General features: G+C 28.2%; 1 protein-coding gene across 1 annotated transcript; it reads left to right on the top strand.

The window, feature by feature from the left end:
- The first annotated feature begins 15,359 nt into the window (after window positions 1–15,359).
- Window positions 15,360–17,050, top strand: LOC120089427 (uncharacterized protein At5g39865). The gene has a single exon (XM_039046887.1). It carries the CDS (start codon window positions 15,655–15,657, stop codon window positions 16,426–16,428), a length of 774 nt encoding a protein of 257 aa, XP_038902815.1. The 5' UTR covers window positions 15,360–15,654; the 3' UTR covers window positions 16,429–17,050.
- The last annotated feature ends 5,369 nt before the right edge of the window (window positions 17,051–22,419 follow it).

Below are 22,419 nucleotides of genomic sequence, written 5' to 3'. Positions count from 1 at the left end.
ATGTCTCAATAAAAGTTTCGACCAATATGGAAGTTGGAAAAATATACTTTTTTTTATTCCAATTTAAACTTCTTTTTCATTTTTTATCACGTTTCTCTAGATGTTTGCTAAGCACATAAAATTTTAACAAGTTCACCTCTCGTAATATATTTTCTTCATCCATGAAAACTAAAGGAGGTTTACGTTTAATTTTTCCATCATATTGTTTGCTCTTGTGCCAACTTTGATTATCTGGACGATAATGTCGATACCCCATAAAACATTGCTTTCATCTTAGCCTTAATGATGATGTATCCTCTTTACAAATAGGGCATGCTTGGTAATCTTTGGTACTCCATCCAGACAGATCACTATACGCAAGAAAGTCATTAATAGTCCACAATAAGCTCACGTATAGTTGAAAGTATTCACTGCTAACAGAATCATAAGTGTGTATACACCACCATTCCATAACTCCTTTTAACTCTTCAATTAATGGTTGTAAGTAAATATCAATTTCTTTTTTAGGAGATTTCGGTTCAGGTATAAGAAGTGAGACAATGAAATTTTTCTCTTTCATGCATTTTCAAAGTGGAAAATTGTAAGGAATGGGCACCACTGGCCACATACTATATGAAGTACTCATATTCCCGAATGGATTGAAACCATCTGAAGCTAGTCCTAAACGAACATTTTGTGGGTCTGAAGAAAACTGAGGAAACTCACGATCAAAATGCTTTCACCCTTCAACATCAGTTGGATGTCGCAACACTATTAGTTTCAACATGTTTATCTTTATGCCAACTCATTTCAGGTGCAATATGTTTAGATGCAAATAATCGCTTTAATCTTGGTATTAAAGAAAAATATCGTAAAATTTTATGTGGGATCTTTTTACTTTTTCTATCTTCAACTTTGTACCGAGACTCACCATATACTAGACACTGTTGCCAATCGACAAATTCTTTCCAATATATGATGCAATCGTATTTGCAAGCATGAGTAGACTCATAATCTAGTCCTAAGTGAAGTAATTTTCTTTTAGCTTCATAAAATGAACTAGGTATAGATGCTCCAATGAGAAATGCTTCTTTTAACAATTCAAGTCTTCTAGTTCAACAGTTAAGAACCTTAATATGCTCCAACGAAAAATGCTTCTTTTAACAATTCAAGTAACAAATCAAATGACTTCTTTAAATAGGTACAATTGGTTACGTGCTTCATTTATTAAGTCTTCAAATAAGCTTGAATTATTATCTCTTTCTTAGGGATTGGTTGTATCTCATTCTTGTTATCTCCTTCATTTACATCGGCAATTGGACACTGTAGATCATTTATAATATTCAAAATTTCATTTTCTTTGTCTATAACATTCATCTCTGTCGTACTTAATCCATCATCCTGTGTCAATTGAGATGTGTGACTCTCGTATCCCTCAAACATGACTAGGTCTCTATGATATATCCATCAATGATACCATGGAGAAATTTCATTAATGAATAAATGTCGTTCAACTCCATATATTGGCTCTACATTACATTCATACATTTTATGCATAGACATCTTCTTTTCTCCGAGTTATTAACATGAAGTTTTGCAACTTCAAGGAATCGGTATACACCTTCTACATACTCAGTTGGTAACTTGTTCCTAATCTTAATCCACTCTTTACCCATTCTTAACAATTTATGTGATAAGTTGAACATGTATGATTTAGACAATTAGTTATATTAGAACACATAGTTTCAGTTTCTAAGTATTAATTTTTTATTAGAAGAGTTGTTTTCTTTAAGAACAATATTCTTTCTTGTTTGTGTTTCTTTTTTTTTTTTATGAATATCCCCAATCATCCGTCAAAATAAAGTTTTCTTTCAAGGGTCTCTTTCTTTTATTACAATGGATTGACATTCCCTTGGTAACCCCTTGTAATCCAATCAAACAAAAAAGGTCAAAATGAAATAGAAAAAGGATGATACAAGAAGAAGTAGCCGAAGTAGGAAACTTCCAAGTGTTTGGGCAATAAACAAGTTTGCAACTATCAATGAATTTAGACACAAAGGTAACATAAACAAACATGGAGTTATTGAATTTAAATTTCAATTTAAACTTAAACTTAAACATAACTATGCATTTACCTTTACCTTCAATGTTATGCTTTCCTATAGACTTGTTCACATTCTTCCTTTCTAATAAGTATCAGACTTTAATTAATCACATCCCTTACAATCATCTCAATGTGATAATTACAATGTTAGCTCACAAATTTAAGCCAACTAACTAATCAACTTTTCTTAAATCCCTAAATAACTACTAACTCCAAATAATCCTTAAATAGTCTATTGCTCCAATTGAAACATGAGAAGCAAACAATGCAGAAATCCCAAGAACAACCAACAATGCAAAAATCCCAAATAAATAACAAGAAAGAAAAAAATATCGACCTCTTCAGCTTGTAGTTTACACTACATATCCTCTAAATTGGTGAACAGGGAGAATTGCTAATGATTGGAAGCAAGTCTTTAAAAACAATATGGAAGCCCTTAAATCATCTCCAAACTACAAAGTTGAAAATCTAGAGGTGGAAAAAAACAATAAAATTCAAAAAACCAAATGGCACAGACATAAAGTTTCCCAGCAAAATCATGCAGTTCAAATAAAACAACCCCCTAAAATCAACCTAGATCAAATCACATCAAAAGAAGAAAAAGGCAGCAGCTCAAATTCACTCGACGCCCAATAACGCATCAATTAAGATCCAACACTCATTTTCTTAGAAAGTAAGAAATACCCATTCATTCAAACAAATCCCTTATTCCCCCTAACACATTTCCTTCAAAATCATAATACAATTCAAGAATCAAACCGAAAGTAAGCTTAGAAATTAAAAACATAAAAATTAAAAAAAAAAAAAAAAAACACTGCCGTTAAATAAGAACCTCAAGGGTTTCGTACCACAATCTCCGAGCGAAATTATATCCAGAAACGAACGACGGTAGGAAAAAAGTATCGGTAGCAACGACATGAAACGAATGGTGGCAACAACAGACACCTATAAAACGACACACCGGTGTAGCTTCCCGATCGGCTCCAATCAGATTGCATAAGAAGATCGAACGAATGAGGGAAAAAGTTTGGAGACCTGGTGGCTGATGAAAAAAATTAAGTGATTAAGATTTTAAATGACCCTATCCCGATGTCTTAAGTGCCGTCGAAAAAAGTTCTTTCTCCCAACGGTAGTGTAACCTACAGTCGAGATAGTCTTGAAAAAATATTATCAATGTTTTGAAACTCTCACTGGCTTCCCTTTTCTCCCGATGCCTAGTCCGTATCGTCAGGAGAGATCTACAAAAGTTTTTCCAACCATTTTTATACCGACGATCTAAAAAACTGTTGGAAATACTTATATTTCCCAAAGCCATTTAAACGACCGATTTTCCCGACATCAGAAAAATCATCAGGAAAAACCATTTTTCCCAATGGTTTCTCTGGCATCGGGAAAACTTTCATCGTGAATAACCTAATTTCTTGTAATGTATATCGTCTAAAAACTTCAGAATCTACCAAAAAAAACATCATAAGATTACATCGATATATAAGTATATAATACCAAAGATAGTAATCAGATAGAAATCCAATATCAATTAAATAATAATCACATAACAATCAAATAGCAAGCAGATGCACCAATAAAAAAATCATGCAATAAAAACATATGAAGAAGCAAATGCCTATTACTAAGATAAACAAATGATGAAACCAGACAATTTCTGAGGTAGACATAACCAGTAGATGAAAAACAAGCAAAAGATTTTTGCCCACAAGCTTTTCTCACAGATTAAAACATAATCAAACAAATACCTATCCATTATAAGAATGATAAACACTAGCCATAAGAAACTAAGGAATGAGATTATCATATTGATAAGGCACATATTTCAATATGTAGTTTCGAAATAATTTATTAAGATAAACAAATATGAATTATTGACAAAATATACATAGCAATTTTCAATTAAATGCAAGAGATTTATAGTCAGATTTCCATTCTAGAGGATGATCATTCAGGAGAGAAATTAAGCTTCATAAAAAATTGAAACAATCGATTGAAATTGTAGAGGATGATCATTGAAAATCGATTTCAAAACAAAAAAAATGAACTAAAAAAACTTCAAGAAAACAATCAAACAAAATCTTTAAAATACCGTCTCAATTCATCTTATTGGACTTATACGGATAAATCGAACACATAATTAAAAACAAAATCAATTTTAGGAAGTAGAATAGTTGAACTTTAAAGAATCTTCATGCGTGGATGTGAAGGAACTCTTTGAGAAGAGAACTTTGAGCAGAAGCAAGATCGACCCAAATCCATTTTTCATTTAATATAAATTTTGTAGTAAACAAGAAACAAGATATGCATTTATTAATAAATTACAACATGCTAATAAAAGAGTTTTAGAAACCTCACTTTGAAGATCTTTCTTCAAGAATTCCCTTGAACAGCACACTAACCACTTGAAGACTTTCTCCAAGAAAAACCTCGAACAAGTTTGAACACGACCACAATAGTTTCCTCGGTATTCTCAGGGTGAGAATCCAGGAGTGGAGGGCTCTGGCTATTTTGGATTAAGGAAATTTTGTGTAAAGAGGAGAAAAGAAATTTGGAGATTTGTTCAACAACGATTCCACAAACACAAAACTCTTTCTATCTCTTTTTTTGTCACAATCAATCGACTATCTACTAGCAAAGAAGAAGAAACTTTTTCTTTTTCTACATGCCAAAAATAACCACCATCCACTTACGTGGGTGAAAGAAAATAAGGGAAATGGAGTTGTAACTCCCTCCCTTATTATTAAAATAATAATTAATATAAATATAAATATGATAATTAACTTATCATATTATATATATATATATATATTAAATTATATGTTATATCAAATATAATATATAACCTATAGTTTTAATATTGTATCATATACAATATAAACTATAGTTTCTTTTCTTTTTTATATGGCATTTAATATAAATCACATTTATATTAAATTTAACAACTACGAATCTAATTCATAGAAACTATATTTGAATCTTATTCAAATATTTATTTCCTCTCACTAAAGTTATAATGTATCAAATACATTATAATAATTATATCACATATAATTAAAACAACTTAATTATATCTTATATCATTAAATCTCTCTATTAATTTGAACGATTCAAATTAATCCAAAAACTTATTCTCAATTAATCATATTGAGCTACTAAGGGGACCTCATGAACCTGTAGCTTGAAGCTCCAACGATATGTGAATAATTAATTAAATTCTTTAATTAAATTATTCACCATCCGCTAACTGTCGGGCACTCCACTAAAGACCGACAGGTATACTTTTCGCACTACAGATATATTTCTATGTCCATTAGATGTAACCAATCAACAGCACGATGACCCTTCACAAATTGCTCGTAAGTACAACTAGGTCAAATTACCGTTTTTCCCCTATAGTTACATTTAACTCCTTAAGTACCACTGATCCCTCTAATGAACAATAGATCATAGTCCAACTATGACTAAACCCTTCTCAGGCCAGGAGAGGGTATGACACCACATTGTTCAAGGCCCGGAATAAACCCTTAAGGGAGCAATTTATCTACTTACCCCTTCCTCGGGGACGAAGTGAATTCTATCTTGTGTAGTTGTGTTCCCAACTCCTCAATCAGACGAATCTCCAAAATGGTAGGCTTTTTGAGTCGGCAATCTGGTCACTCTCACTCATATAAATCAAAGGACCGCCTTCATATGCAGGAGTCACAACTCACTCAGGATTCAGGTCATGTTACCTATGGTCATCCTGGTGAAATGTAAGCCTCTATTATTAACGACGTTATATAACGAAACTAAACATTTTGTTGTCCGGTTTTATACAAACTCCTTTGTATAAAATATTCCTACTCACATGTCTATACATAAATGATCAGGATTAGATCATTTGTAGGTAACACCTACAAAGCGAGTCATACTTGTAGTGTCACTAGGATAAGGTACCTAGTCTTATCCATCAACTACAAACCATTTAGGTTATCACTTAAACGTGATCCACCCGTATGTCTCTACATACATGTTTTTAGTTACAAAGATAACCTCAGATGTTAGTTTATTGGTTTGTGGTTAATGTAACTAAAATATCATTTATTTTATAGACAATGAATTTGAATACAATGTCATATATTTTATTAAATACACAAAGAGTTTGTTTAATAATTTTTACAAACTATAGGACCTTACGGAATTTAGGGCATCAAGTCCAACATGATGAACTTGAAGGAGAAAAATGAAAAAGAATCTCTCTGCTCTCGAATAGATAGGTCTAACGTGATCTAAGGTTATGCGATGGTTAGGTGTTCACATCGAGTCTATCGTCGTTGGAGGAGGCTTATTGGTGAGAAGAAACAGAAGGAGCAAAAGAAGAAAAGGATAGATAGGGTGGGGGGATTGCAACTGAGAGGAGAAAGAGGGTTCCATGCTTGAAAGAAAGTAATAAATAGTTGAGGGTAATTTAGTCATTATATAGAAACCAAAAATAGAATTTTAGTAATATTACATATATGCAAAATGAGGAAAGTAGGTTGCACACCCTTAATATACTATTCCTAATTTGACACCCAATGTAAATTCCCTTTTTAAAAATTAATAGGTCAATTAGAAAAAATAAAATAAAAAATCGTACACTTACATTTTGTGTTTAATATAGTATGGATATAGTTCAAATGGTTAAGATATATAATCTAATTTAAGAGGTTAGAAGTTCAAATCTCTTGTCCTGCTTATTATTAAACTAAAATAAATAATATATACATATATAATCATCCAATTCATTCAAATTCAACAAATATAATTTATTTTTGAATTTTGTGATCAAATAGTGAAAATTGTGGACTTTTTTTTAAAATGTTTTTATTGAATCTAAATTTGAAAATTTAAATATAGAATTACATAAGAAAAGTGACAACTTTAAATATATATATTATTTCATGTTATAAGCTCATTTCATTTTGAACCCCTAAACTTCCCATTCCATCAATTTGCACAAAAAGTTTAAACTCGTACAAGTGTTCCAATCTTAATATTAAACTTTAAAACTGTTGCAGTTTTAATCCTCTAATAAGTTCTTCCTCCTAATATCGTTAAAAAAAAAATTCTCTTATATGTTCTTGAATAGATTATATAATATACCGTACGATATAGAATTGATAAAATTGTATAGAAAAGAGCACTAGAGCTAATAGGGCTAACTTGTTATTGAATTTTGGCAAAGTTATTCAACGATTTAATATGTGCATTAATTAGTCAAAGTGAACTTAATTAATGGTAATTGACATGATCTTTGTCTGAGGTCGAAAGTTCAATCTATACCTTGTAAATATTATAATAAAAAAGCGCATTAGTTAAACTTTTTTTTAACAATACACTTAGTAAACTAATTTAAACATAATTAGTTTTTTTTTTAATTAATGAGTTCATAGAGATTATTATGCTTTTTTTTAATTATTAATTACCTTTTGGGAAAAAACTATTTATTAAAATTAGTGGCAAATTAGACAAAACTGAATGGAGGAAAAATTGCAACACTTATACATAAGTAATATATCTAGTAGCATTATATTATTACAAAGAAATGTGGAGCATATGATATAAACTAGAATTATTCGAGGATAATTGTTTTAAATGGTAATGGTTGAAAATATTTTTAACTATAACAAAATGTCACTATCTATCAATGTTTATTGTCTATTAATTGTACTGATCATCTATCAGTATCTGTCACAGATGCTAATAGATATCTATCATTGTTATACAACAACATTTCGTTATATTTAGAAATAAGTCGATTTATTTTTCTATATTTGAAAATAATTTATTCTATAATGTAGAAAAGGACGAAAAGTGTAAAAAATATTTTATCTAAAAATATTCTAAATAATAATAATAATAATCTGAAAACGCGTAGATGTGAGTTGTGGGTCACGGAAGAATCTTATGTAATTACAAACAAAAGAACCAAATTCAACTTTAATGTGTTTAAATAATATAATTAATCGATAATTAACCTGTATTAATTCTCATTAAAATTAGACAGTCAAATTTTTAAAATATAATTTGTTGTAATTTTTCTATTAGGAAAAAAGAAAAAAAAAACTAATGTGAACCATCCAGTTTGGCAGACTCTGGGAAGAAGAAAACAAAAAATTAAGCATAAAATTCAAAACCCATTACATTTTCAAGGCTTCACACACGGGATTTATGGCAGCGTTTCTTAGACTTGTAGTTCCCTTTTAAATATATTATAAAATGTTTTTTTTTTAAAAAAAAAAAATTATATTGGATGACAATTTAAGTTTAGGAATTTGCAAGCGTGTCACACACTTTTTTCTATTTGTAGATATGACAACTTTTCATTTACACAGATTCCTTCTCAACCTTATCTTTCACCCTCATGCTCCATCTTCTTCTCTCTCACTCTCACATTCCATCTCCAAGTCGTCCGACCAATCACCGCTACTTGCTTCATCGTATCGGTGCTCGTCTGTCGATTGTCAACCACCTCGCTCGTCAATTTCCATTTTCATTTATGTAAGCTCCCTTTATGAGCTCCGATAAAGAAAGGTTCAATTGGACGATTGTGGGTGAATGTGACAACAATGAGGAGGTGGTGAAGCTGATCGGCGACGACTCAGAGTTGGTAGGAAAGACGTTGTCGTATGCATGTTGCTCTTTCTTTCTTCTCTCTCATTTTCTCCCCTCTCTATGCGGCAGTCTTTTCCTTTCCAACATAAAGTAGTCCTAATTAAAGAAGATTTATTTAATTATAAAATTGCCACAAGTCTTTATTTACGTAAATACCCTTCAATTTAAAACACTTAAAATGACTAATTATTTTCAACCGTGTATCAATAATATATCAAGTATCTACCAATAGTCTATCAACTTGTATCAAGTGCATCAGGTGTGTACTAGTAGTTCAATTGTATCAAGTGTATCAAATACATATCAGTAGTGTATCAAGATTCAAGTGTATATCATTAGTGTAACAAGTGTGTATCAAGTGTATTAGGTGTATACGTACTTTTTTTTAACATTTCGTGGGTTGGACTTATTTTTTGGCATTTTTTAAAAAGTAATAAGTCTAGACTATGCATGGGCGAAGGGGGCACGTGCCCTCCTCAATTTATCCGTGTTTTGTATTTTTAATATAAATGATAAAGTGATATGTGTTAATATATATATATAAAGTTCAATTTATGTAACAATATTGGTGCTAGGTTATTGGTGCGGAGTGTTGTCTATTTGGCGAACACAAGGGGTTAAATCTTATAGCTTGTCAACATTTTATTTTGAATTTTTAATGACTTTTTACCTAGATTTTTTTTCATCTAAAAGCCCAACTCATGTAAATTCTAATAAAAGGAAAGTTCATCAAACAATGTGTCATTTAAAATATTATGTGTCTTTTTTTAATAAATAAATAGTCAAATAATATTTTTTTTATTTGCAACATAACGGGGTAGTTTATAAACTTTTTTCTTCTTTTCGAAAATAACTTTTCAATCTCAACTCTCAAGAACATTCTATTAAAAATGTTTCATTCATTTTTTTACATAATTTTTATATTCACATTATGTTATATATATTTTCATTTATTTCCATGTTATTTTTACATTCACATTACTCGTATAGGTTTTAAAATTAATTTCAAAATTCAATCTAGAGGATTATTTCTTGTCACTCATTTGGATATACGAGCTTGACAAATAAGTTTTAAAATATTCTTAGACTTTAATTTTTTATGCTTTTAAATCTATATAATATAATGTAATATTCTTATTATTAATACTTTTGTAGAGTTAATTCAAAATTAATATGAAATATATTATAAAAGAAAAACAACAATAGAGATTGTAGAGACATCATCTTCAAAGAAGAAAAATGTTTTGGATTATGATCAATCTAATACAAAAATAAATCTAGAAGAACTATCTTCAGATCTTGGTCTAATATATTGTGAATGCAGTGACTTTAGTCAAAATTGTAAAGAAATATTGCAGAAAACAAGAGAATCTTATTGAGGTTCGTTGTCGAGTATGATTTCTAATTTCTATCTTAGTCATGATACTAAAGTCCTTAAAATGGATGGCCTATTTCTAATTCGAGGACGACAATGGCGAAATTCTCATCCAGTTACAAATTTACATCATTATCGTGTTGTTTTCTTTGTCATCATTGATATGCAACTTCAAGAGTTGCATAATCATTTTATTGAAACAAATACTGAATTGCTTCTCTATGTGGTATGTCTAAATCCGAGTAATTCATTTGTTTCTTTTGATAGAAAAAAACTTAGTTAACTTGCTCAATTTTACCTAAAAGACTTTTCAATTATTGAACTCTCTATGCTTGAGGGTCAACTTCAAAATTATATTATTGATATGTATTCAAATATTGAGTTCGTTGAGCTAAAACGCATGTGTGATTTTGTAGTAAAAATGGTCATGACGAATATAGACAAGGTCTATCCATTAATTTACAAATTATTTATCTTGATGTTAATTTTACCTGTTGCCACAATTATTGTAGAGAGAACATTTTCTGTTATGCATATTGTGAAGACTTGATTTTGTAATCGAATTGGAGGTCAATGGATGAATGATTGTTTTAGAACTAGTATTGAAAAGGATTTATTGATAAGTTAGATATTGAAGTTACCATGGATCGATTTCAAAACATGAAAACTCATAGATGACAATTGTAATGTATTAAATTAGTTAATTTATGAAGTTATGAACACTTTTTTTTATATTCATTTATAGATTTTTTTTTTGTTAGACTTGTACATATAGTGTCCCTATATAGAATTTCTGGCTCTGCCACTGGGACTATGGACCTATTTTTAAAAACTTAATTTGCCAAATTTGCAAGAAGCCTTTTTTTTTTTTTTTTGAAATCTGTGAGTGTCTGAACCAATTTACGCACACCTAGACTAATCTTACAAGACAATACACTTGACCTTACAACATTTGGGTGTCAAGAAAATTCATAGAATATTAAATTTTAGATAAGTGGCCACCATAGATTGAATCTATGATCTCGTAACCCTTTATCATGACATCTTAGTTTAAAATATTGATATCGACGAAAATGTTAAGGATCTCAATTTTAAGAAATTGTCGATAAAAATTTCAATAAAATGTCGATATGGATGAATATTCCTACAAAAATTTAAAAACACATAACACTAAAGTTAAAAGAGGACAAAATTGTTTTAGGGTAAATATCAATATATACCCCTAAATTTTGAGTTAAATGAATTAAAACTCCAAACTAATAACTGTATCAATTTAAAACCTAAACTTTAATATCAATTTACCCCTTTTCTAAATTTCGTTGGACCAATATCATGTATGAAACTTATAATTTGAGTCAATTAAATTCCAAAAAAAATTATAAGTCAATCAATTTAGACTCTTCATTATTATTACCTTTGAAAATCATCTATGGATTAATTCTCAAATGTGTGTAGATTTCTTCAAATGTCAGTTTTACAAAATAAACAATTAGAGTAAATGCATAGACGATTCTCAAAAGAAGTTATGACTTAGAGTCTAAGTTGGTTTATTCATGAATGTTTTAGGAGTTTAATTAATCTAATTATAAGTTTCACACAAGATTTACCAAACAAAATGTAATAAAAGGTGTGAATCGATACACTTACAAAAGTTTAGAATTTAAATTGATATGATCTTAAAGTTTATGATCATAAATTAATATTTCCTCAATATTTTATAGACCAAATATCAATTTATACCTCTGGACTTTGAGGTTGTATCAATTTAAACTATAAACTAAGAGTTGAATCAATTAAAACTTAAACTTTAGAGGTGGTATAAATTTAAACCTTTAATGGATAATTGTATTAATTTAAACATTCAACTTTTTATAAGTATATCAATTTAAACCATAAAATTTTATTAAAATATCGATGTTAACCCTAAACTTTTCATAAATATATATGAAAATAAAATAAAATGAACGTTTAAAATTTAAATTGATATATTGATGAGAGGGTAAATTTATATTTACCTTATTTTATAACTAAGTGGAGAATGAGCAAATGCTAATTTGATAGCAAAAGCACGTGAAACTTTTCAGAATCCACCAAACTTTGGTAATGGCCTTCCACTTTTTAACCTATATTTTCCTTTTAGCGTCAAACAGAAAAATATATATTATAATATACAGAGATTTATTTCGAACTCAAACACGCCGTATCACCACACCACACTCATTACATTCTAAATTTATCGTTTTGGTGGGCCACGCTGCACGTGATCCCATTCTCCTCCAACTCTCCAGCAAATATATATATATATATATATATATTTAGAAAATAAAATAAAATGAAAGTCTCAATTTTACGCATATTACTGCATTTAATAGAATATCAGGGATACATTTTGGTGCATCCAATTAAAAATTAATATATGATAATTTAATTTTAAAATTATTATTATTATTTTATAATTGTTAGAAATTACCTAAGTTACATCTAATCATTATTTTTTCATTTTTAAAATTTAGGTATTTTTGAAATATCAATAATGAACATAGTTCAATTGATATATAACACGTGTTAGCCATTTGAATCTTTTCACTCCATAATCTGTATTATAGATTTATACTAAAAAAAAGATATTTTTGAGGTAAATAGTTTTGTCCATATAATAACAATAATGAGTGTATTTAATGAGACTTTAAAATTTTGGACTTGTCTTTATTTTTTTTCAAGATAGTAACGGTTACTGATTTTTGTCCATGTCCTTTTGGTAGTGATTTTTTTTTTTTTTTTTTTAAAGTTTAAGAGTATATAATTGAAAAAAAATTAAAAATTTAATGATATTTTTTAAACAAATCGTTAATGATTTCCATTTAGAATTAACTATAAGTGTATATTTTATTTTATTTTTTATTTTTTTGAGTTAAAAATATTATTGAAGTTTGGTGTATTTTAAATTAAGTATAAAGCTAGGGATAATAGCTCATATAAAATTATGGAGATTAAAATAATGTATTGTTCTTTATAAATTAATTCCTATAAAAATTTTACTATAAAGTGTTCTCCAAGATATCCAATAACATGCAGCTATTTCTTATACAATATATTTCCTCTTCATCCAATGACTCATGAGATTTTCTTTCCTTAAAAATTATCATTAAGTGGATTTTAATTTATTCATATATCTCATTGTTTCTCTCCACCTTTATGACATGTTTTATTATATCATGTTACAAACACTATTACCACACAAAACACAATCTTATTTGATGCTAAATATAATAAAATGTCAATTTCAAAACAATTCAATTAAATTAGATATTATGCTTATGTTCAAATATCCAATTTTATATCGTTCTATTCAAAAGGAAAATAATTATAATAAAATATTAGTTAAAATATCATATTGATTTATATATTTTGTTTTTAAATGTTCTATTTTAATTTTTAGATTTTCTAAAAATAATTACGCATAGATATGTGACTATTTGGTCCAAAATAATATAAAGATGGTACAAGATGATAAATTTCTTGAAAATATGACACAAATTTTAAGTCAAACTCAAATAAAAGGTTTTAAAAAGTTGAAAAGACTCCACAACATATCTCAACCTCTTCAATTTATAAGTGATATTAGTATATCTTTGACAGATGTAAAAACATCATTGATGGTGACGGAAAACTATTAATGGCATATTTAAGTGCATCATTTTCACCGTTGAATATAAAAAATATTAAAATATTCACACAAAAAAATGTAAAATTTATCGCATCGCGAGTTATGATTGAACAATTTAGGGAATACACAAAGATAAGTGATGCCTAAGATGTACCTGAGTATCTTTCATTTATATTATTAACTTCGAAGTCAAAGAGTAACTTCTTCACTCACATATTGTAATGGTATATTAAACATTATGAAATATTGTAATAGTATATTAAGAGATTGAAATGAAAAATTGTATAAAGTAAAAATATTTAAAGGTAGGTGAAAAGTTAAAGGAAAATTATTTTAAATGATAAAATTATTGAAAATATTTATAAATAATAGTAAGATAGACACAAATAGTTGTATATTGCAGTCGTGATCGATTGTAGATAGATAGTAAAATTTTACTATATTTATATTTATATTATTTCCTATATTTGAAAACAACTCAAAACAGAAGAAATTCTCTCTCACACACGTATATAGATATGCAAGACAACTAATTTTGATGCTTTATACTATTTCCATTTAAAAGGGTAAGAAAGAAATCCAAACAAATATGGAATAAAGTTGTAATTTAACACAAATATCTCTATCGAATATTTTAAATTAAATTATAATTTTATTCATTAGATATAAAATTAAGAATTTAGAGTTAATTTAACACAAAATCAAATTTATATCTTTGACATTTTTTTTATTGAAATAACATAAATTTATTAAGCAAAAAATTGAAAAGCAAACAAGTAGTTTAGGTCTCGTCTAATAACCATTTGATTTTTTATTTTTGAAAATTAAATCTACAAATGCTCATTCTACCCCTTAATTTCTTGCTTCACTATCTACTATTTACCTATGTTTTTTTTAAAAAAATTATGAAAACTAAAAAAGTTATTCTTATTTTTGAAATTTGGCTAAGAATTGAACTATTTTACTAAAAAAAGATGCAAACCATGGTAGTAAAAATGTGAGGAAATATGCTTAATTTGGAAAAAATCAAATAATTATCAAACGAGACTATAATTGATATTTTATGAAAATGATTTGGTTCAAAATGAGCACTAATTCATCAAAATAGGAAAACAAGGGAAACTATTTACCCAAAATAGTAAAATTTTAAACTTATTTGATAGAGGCTGATAGAAGCCTATCATTTCTATCAGTGCCTATCGTGATATAAACTGATAGAAGTCAATCATTAGTAGATAGAAGTTTATCAATGTCTACCATTGCAAATAGTTTGACACGTGAAATTTTCCTTTAATTAAAACAATATATAGAATTACACTTAGTACTAATACATCACATTAAATAATCAGAATTTTTCAAAAGTAAAAAAAATAAGAGAATTATTTACATTAATAATAAAATTTCAGTATTTTATTAGTGATGGATGTTGAGAAGTGTTTTAGCAACATTTTTTTTTACTATATTTTTTTGGATAGGTAAAAATGTCGGATAAATAATTAACAATAATAATTTGACGTTAAAATTATGATTTGTCTTTCTTAATTACGACCTCTCATAAAACAAAACCGCCTTTCTTTTTCAAACCGCTACAATACCCTTCGCCTTCAATCTTCAACCTTTCTTTTCCCCTTTTAATCCTCTCTCTCTCTCTCTCTCCTCTAACCTAAAACTGAAAAAAACTTGATTCCTCTGCAAATAAACCCTTTTTCCCCTTTTCTTCAGCTCCTCTTTGAATCATCGAAGTCTTCGCTTCAAGCAATCCAGAAGTTTCCCTGCATTTTCAGCCGTCGTGAGGTATAATTTCTTCTTCTGGGTTGCTTTTTGTTTTTGATTTCCGGCGAAAAAGGGAAGATTTCGTCGTCGTTATCGGAAATTCCGGCCTCGATGTGGCGGTCGTGGAGTAAATCGATGGTCCAGATTCCTGATAAGTCTTCTCAATCGTCTTCATTCTCTTGCTCCTCTTTCAAAGACGTTCAAGAACTTTTCGCTGAGGAAACCCCTAAACCTAGTTCTAGAAAGGCTTCAATCGTCTTCCATCGTGTTCGATTTGTTAATTCCTTGCTTAGAGCATGGTCAAATCTTCCGTCGGATGGTCAATCGCAGCTTCGATTCCAACCTGAGTCTGAACCGGGGTTTAAATTTCATGACCCTAAATCGACTAAATCGCCGCAGGTACCGACGCGATCTGAGGCTGGACCTGTTTCGGATAAACGAATTGTGGTTTACTTCACCAGCCTACGTGTTGTGAGGTCTACTTTTGAGGACTGTCGGACCGTTCGCTCAATACTCCGAGGGTTTCGTGTTTCGATTGACGAACGAGATCTGTCGATGGATTCGGGCTTTGTGGCGGAATTACAGCAAATACTTGGTAAAAAGGAGTTGGCATTACCGGCGGTTTTCATCGGCGGGGAATACATGGGCGGGGCAGAGGAAATCAGGCAGTTACACGAGATTGGCGAGCTGAAGAAGCTGATTGAAGGGTTGCCGACGGCGGATTCCGGCGTTTGTGAGGTCTGCGGCGGCTACAGGTTCATTCTGTGTGAGGACTGCAATGGAAGCCATAAATTGTTCACGGAGAAAAGTGGGTTCAAGACATGTACGGTTTGCAACGAAAACGGTCTTATCAGGTGCCATTCTTGCTCTTCTGCAACATTCTGAATCATTCTGATCCTTTCTCTTCGTATAATTTAAAGAAGAAAATGGTGAAAGGGAAAAAGAAATCATCCCCATAAAAGGAAACCCAAAATCAAAAACAAAAACCAAAAAAAAAAAAAAAAGAAAAAAAGAAAAGAAAGAGGAAACTAATTTTTATTGACCAATTTTTCGTTCTTTTTTTTTTTCTTTTCTTTTCTTGGATCAGTTCTTAACATTTTTGTACCTAAAAAGTAGCTTTTAACGAGTTTAGCTTCTTCATATTAAGCTGTCGCCATAGATTTCTCTGGTAATATTGTTGTTTGCAGAAGAAAGCAATCACAAAAATGGCTTTAATTTCCCTCTCATCATATGAATTCATGATATCTAGCTTAAAAAAGTCTGATAAGCATTAGATGTTTAGAACTAAAAGTTTCATTTGCCATTGGGATTGAGCTGGGCTGGCCTTGATTTGTGGTGGGAAGGTCATTTTTGTTTTGCTTGTAGAACCAGAAAGAGGTGGGAGGTAGACTGTACAGCTACAGTGGCAAATAATTGATTCATAATTTGGGGAAATTGAAAGGCCTTGTTGATATAAATTAAATAAACAAAGCTTTGGCCATATTACATATATTTCATTTGTTAACTAGTTGTTTCTTTTGGTCTCTGCTTTATGAATCTAATAATGTGTGTGGATTAAATTAATGTTCTTGGTTGAACAAAGACCAGTCACATCAAACCTTGTTAATAATAACTCTTGTTTAATGTTTTTCTTCTTCTGTTTTAAATTTTGGACCCCTTAAATTTGTCCCTCAACTATTTTTACGGGACAACCATCAAACTTCCTTATGATATTAAATCTCAAGTCGGTGGATTTTCAAATTTCTGATTTCCAACTGCATTCTACTTGCTTGTGTTTTTTTAAAAAATAAAGAAATAAGACATTATTATTTATACAAAATAGCACTGTTTTAATCTTCTTGATAGAGACGGATAGTTTGCGATATAAAATGATACAAGTTCAACATTAATAGATGCTAATAAAATCAGTATTTTCTTTTTTTGTTATTTTTGTAAATAGTTTGAAAATTTTTCTATCTATGAAAATTTCCCTAATAAATATTAGTTTGGTCTCTGACCTTTGGGAAATATTCAATGTTAGTCTATGTAATTTCAATAAATAAATAAGTCTCTCTTCTTAGTTGATTGTTGATTTTTTCTAAAAATTTTTATTACCTATTTGCATTTTTACAATAGATTTTGAAAATATATTCATATTTTGTTGTTATTTAATTAAAAATTATTTTCAGAGACTAAATTTAAGATTATGGAAAGTATTGAGATTAAAATTGGACATTTAAAGCAAACGAATCAAATTTGTACTCATAATATAGGGATCAAGATGATATATTTTTTAATTTTTTAAAAATAATAAAGTGAGAATAACTTTACTTGTTCTTATAATTATAAGTCATCTGTTTAAACATATCGAATGATTTTTTTTTTTTAATTCAAATATGTATTTGTGGAATTTTGATTAAAAAGTAGAAAATTGTTACAAAAACATTTGTCAAACACAGTTGTAGTTTTTTAATGGTTTTTAATTAAGTTACATCTTTTCTGTGCACCTTGTGGTGGAGAACTAGGATATGAAAGCTAGGTTGGATCAACCACAATGTTCTATGTCATATAATCCTCATTTTATTTTATTTTATTCTTGATTAAGTGTGTTGAACCTTGGAATTTGCATTCAATTCATCAATTAATCAACTTTGATCCTTGATTTAGGCATCTAGTTTTAAAAATGTCATAGTCAAGAGTTTACTTTGAAATTTATTTTTAAAATCCTTTACACAAGAAAAAGGAAAATTATTGTCAAAACATTTTTTTCGTTTTTTTTCTTTTTAATTTTAACACGAAAAAAAAAAAAAAAAAACCTTCACAGGAACTTTTCTTTTTTCTTTAATGTTGTCGTTATGATATGTTTGAAAATAAAGTGGAGTTTTGATTTATTTGGAACTCACGATTTAATTAACGGTAATTTTAATATGTGTGTAACATTGAACTTTTACCCATCATTCAAATGAAAATTTTACTGTTAAAAATTACTTTTCTTCATAGAACTCTGAATTTGGATCGGTAATCATTTGACTCTTACATTTTCAAATTTTTAATAGTGTAGTTTTTGAATTTTAGCATGTAACAATTTCGTGTCTATATTTTTAAATTTATAACCATTTAATTCTTTTTGTGAAAAATAGTATCAAACTTAATTGTCATTTTTTTATTTTTAATTATGTAAGGCTCAACTCTTAATCTATTTATCAATTTACATGCCAAAGAAATTTCATTAAATCACATTTTTTAAATCGTTACTAAAGGTAAAGTATGAGAATTAGATTAACCCTTAATCTATTTATATACACGTGTAAGGAATTTCATTAAAACTTAACAATAGAGATTAAATTGTTTGTGAATTAAATTTTTATCTATTGAAATTTAGGGACTAAATTGGTACAAAATTAGAACCGTAGGGAATTAATTGTTACAAATTTGGATTAGGGATCTTTTTAAATATAAAAAAATATTTAAAAATATGGACTTATAGTGATACTCCTATAAGTGCTTAGAGACCAAAAGTAATTTTGAATTTATTTTTAGAAAACTAATATTACATATTTCAATAGGTTATTTAGGGTTTGTTTGATAGACAATCGGAAAACAAAAATTTGAAAACAATGAATTTAATAAAAAGAAAGTTGTATTTAATATTTTAGAGATGTGTTTGGTAACATATTCAAATTTTAAATTCAAATGTAAGCAAATTTTCAAAATGTAGTTGACAATATGTCTATAATATTAGGTTCATTTTAAACTATTACTAATTAATTTATGAACTTGTATTAGGTTAACAAATTTGTATAATAATTATTTTATAATATCATATAATATATAATATTTTAAATATTTCAATTTAACAAAAATAATTAAGTTTATAACATGAAATACTATATATGTTGATATTTCTTTTAATCTTCTTTTAGTATAATTATGCATTTTAAAATTTAGAACCCAAAATCTAAATACACTAAAAATATAAAATTATTATTTTCAAAATTTGTACTATTGGATCAATCCGAAAATAATTTTCAAAAATAGAATTCAAATTGTCTACAAAAAGCATATTCGTTGGATTCAATGAATCTGAAAACATAAAACAGAATCTGAATTGCCTATCAAATAGGCTATTGAGTTTTCCCAAAAAAAGAAAAAAGTTATGATGACGTAGTGCATAGTTTTCAATTTGGTTAAATTATTTTCAATACTTAACTTTTGGGTAAGTCAACTTAATCTAGAGATGACAATTGCTCGATAAATATATCACCTTTGGAGATGATCACAATTACTCGATAAATATATTATATCGAAGTTATCGTACATACTTGATGCTAGTTGAGATATATTCATTTTCCATGAAAACTATCTTTCTTAAATGCTAGACATACAGACATACACATAATTTTTTTCTTCTAGTGAACATATTCACTCCCCCAAAACTTTATCTCTTAGTCTATTGTCCCTTTGACTTACAATGTGTGACTTTTGATTTTCTTTTACCAATTTGTAACTTTTTTCACTATGGATAGATATGTTCATTTTTTTTTCATTGATGGGCCCAATATTATTATTATATATAAATATCATGTTTAAATTTCAAGTTTTATTTTTTAATGGTCAAGATAATTAACATATTTGAATTAAATATTTAAATTAAAATTATATATATATGAATAATTTGATAGGTAATTACTTTATTTCATTATAAAATATGAGTAATTTCTTTTTAAATTCAAATTGATCAGGTAGAACTAATCATAAAAAAAGGGTAATACTATGGTGCATCCCTTATCACTACTCGCATAAAAAATATTAAAATATTCAAAAAAGGAAAAAAAAAAAGTAAAATTTGTCCCATGACAAGTTATGATTGGACAATTTGGTGGGATGCATAAAGATAAGTACTGGATTTCTAAAAAATTAGCGAGAAATTTATCTTTTTAGTTAAAACTTTTTCCTAATAGGGATATAAGCCAAATTGAATTTTTTAAAGTACCAACCAAAGAAGAACTTCCCGTGGAGAACCCGATCCTCGCAGATTCCTCGTGGAAATCCTACCCTAATCTCCATGAAATTTTTCTCCAAAAACTCCCAACAATAGTTTTTTTTTTCGCACTTTAGAAAGAAAATTTTCATTATATAAATTGAAACTAAGTTGTTAATTTTAATTCAATATATGAAATAATTAAATACAATTGTTATGTATTAAAGTTTTACTTCTTTCAAGAATAAAAATTTAAATAAATGATCCGATTAATCTAAACCAACCCACCCCAGATGTTTCATGGTTGGGTTGGATTAGGTTCATTTTTTGAAAAGAGTTATTTGAGTTGAAAAAATTACAACCCGAACAATTGGGTTGGGTCTAAAAAGTCTTTCAATTCAACCAAATCCAACCCATAAACACGATAAATTGATAATATAAACATCATACCAATTGAACTATGCTCATTTTAACATAACTGAAACTATCTATACCCATGCATTCCCGTTAGCTTTGTAACCACATTATTTTCTTTAAGGTTAAGTTGACAAAATCAAAATGGTTGTTTTGAATAATTTTAAAGGTTGGGGTAAGAAACTTTTGAAACGATAAGGCCTCTTCGTTTCACTAAAAGTTGTTTGAGAATAATATTATTGACAACTATAGATAATTATGTTTGGTTCTACATAAGAATATTATCATATGTTTATAGAAACAGATAAACATTTATGAAGAGAGTAAATTAACGTAACAAATTAGAGTGAATTAATTAAAATTAATAGATTATTTTAGTAATGAGACCAATACATATATGAACAGATAATTATGTTTCTTTAATGAGACCAATACATATATTTTATATAATTGTGATATATAAATTAATGTACTAAAGTATAATTTAATTAATTATAAAAATGAATAACTTCTGTAACAAATTAGAGTGAATTAATTTAAATTAATAGATCATTAATTAATTAACATTTTCAATAAAACACTAAATTGTATTAACTCAATATATTCTTATTCATAAAAGTTGATTTTATGTATATATTTTACTCACTCAATTATTATTAATTTATTACAATTGGATAGAACAATAAATTATGTTAATTTAATATACTATTATCAATTGAGTTTTATACCATCAAAGAAGTTTAATAAGTGCTAAAAGAAAATTTAAGATTCCATCTCCGTTAAAACTTTCGCAACTACTTTCGTGACAATTATTTTTGGTTATTGTATTAATCATCAAGTAAGAATATCAACAACACTTTTTAAAAATGTTCATAATCAATATTTTAATAATAATATATTACTTTCAACAATAAATAATTACTGTCAAGTGTATTGAGACAATTTATTATCGCCAATAATTAATTTAAGATTTTGATATTTTTGTATCATTATGGATATTAATGACAATGAAAAACATCAATGTCAATAAAACATATATATTGAGGTTTTTACATTGCCACAAAAACATTAATAAAATTGAACGAAAACTCAATTTTGTCGTAGTAAAGATGCTAAGAAAAGAGACACGGTAGAAGAAGATATTAAAGTAAAGAGAAGAGAATGAATGATATATATATATATATATATATATAAAGTTACTTTTGGAATGGTATTAAATAACCTTACCACAGTAGGTATAAAGAAATCATAAGAATGACATTAGAAATCTTATATCTTTCAAATATTGTACCAAACATAAATTCCACAAATGACAAACACGTAGGTTAATTTGGGTAAATATGTCGGAGATGGAGAAGTTAACTCTTCTTGTCAGTTCTCCTTAGTATATCTGATTGGTTCTAAAGTACGAGATCCGCTAGGAAGTAGATTTCACTCTCATCCTTAACATAAAAGAACCATACTTCTTCGTAATAAACAAGAATCTTCCTACTTACCACTAT

The sequence above is a fragment of the Benincasa hispida genome, chromosome 10 (genome assembly GCF_009727055.1).
Source record: "Benincasa hispida cultivar B227 chromosome 10, ASM972705v1, whole genome shotgun sequence".
Classification (NCBI taxonomy): Eukaryota; Viridiplantae; Streptophyta; class Magnoliopsida; order Cucurbitales; family Cucurbitaceae; genus Benincasa; species Benincasa hispida.
Note: the sequence above shows the minus strand (reverse complement) of the source record. Positions and strands in the feature narration are given on the sequence as shown.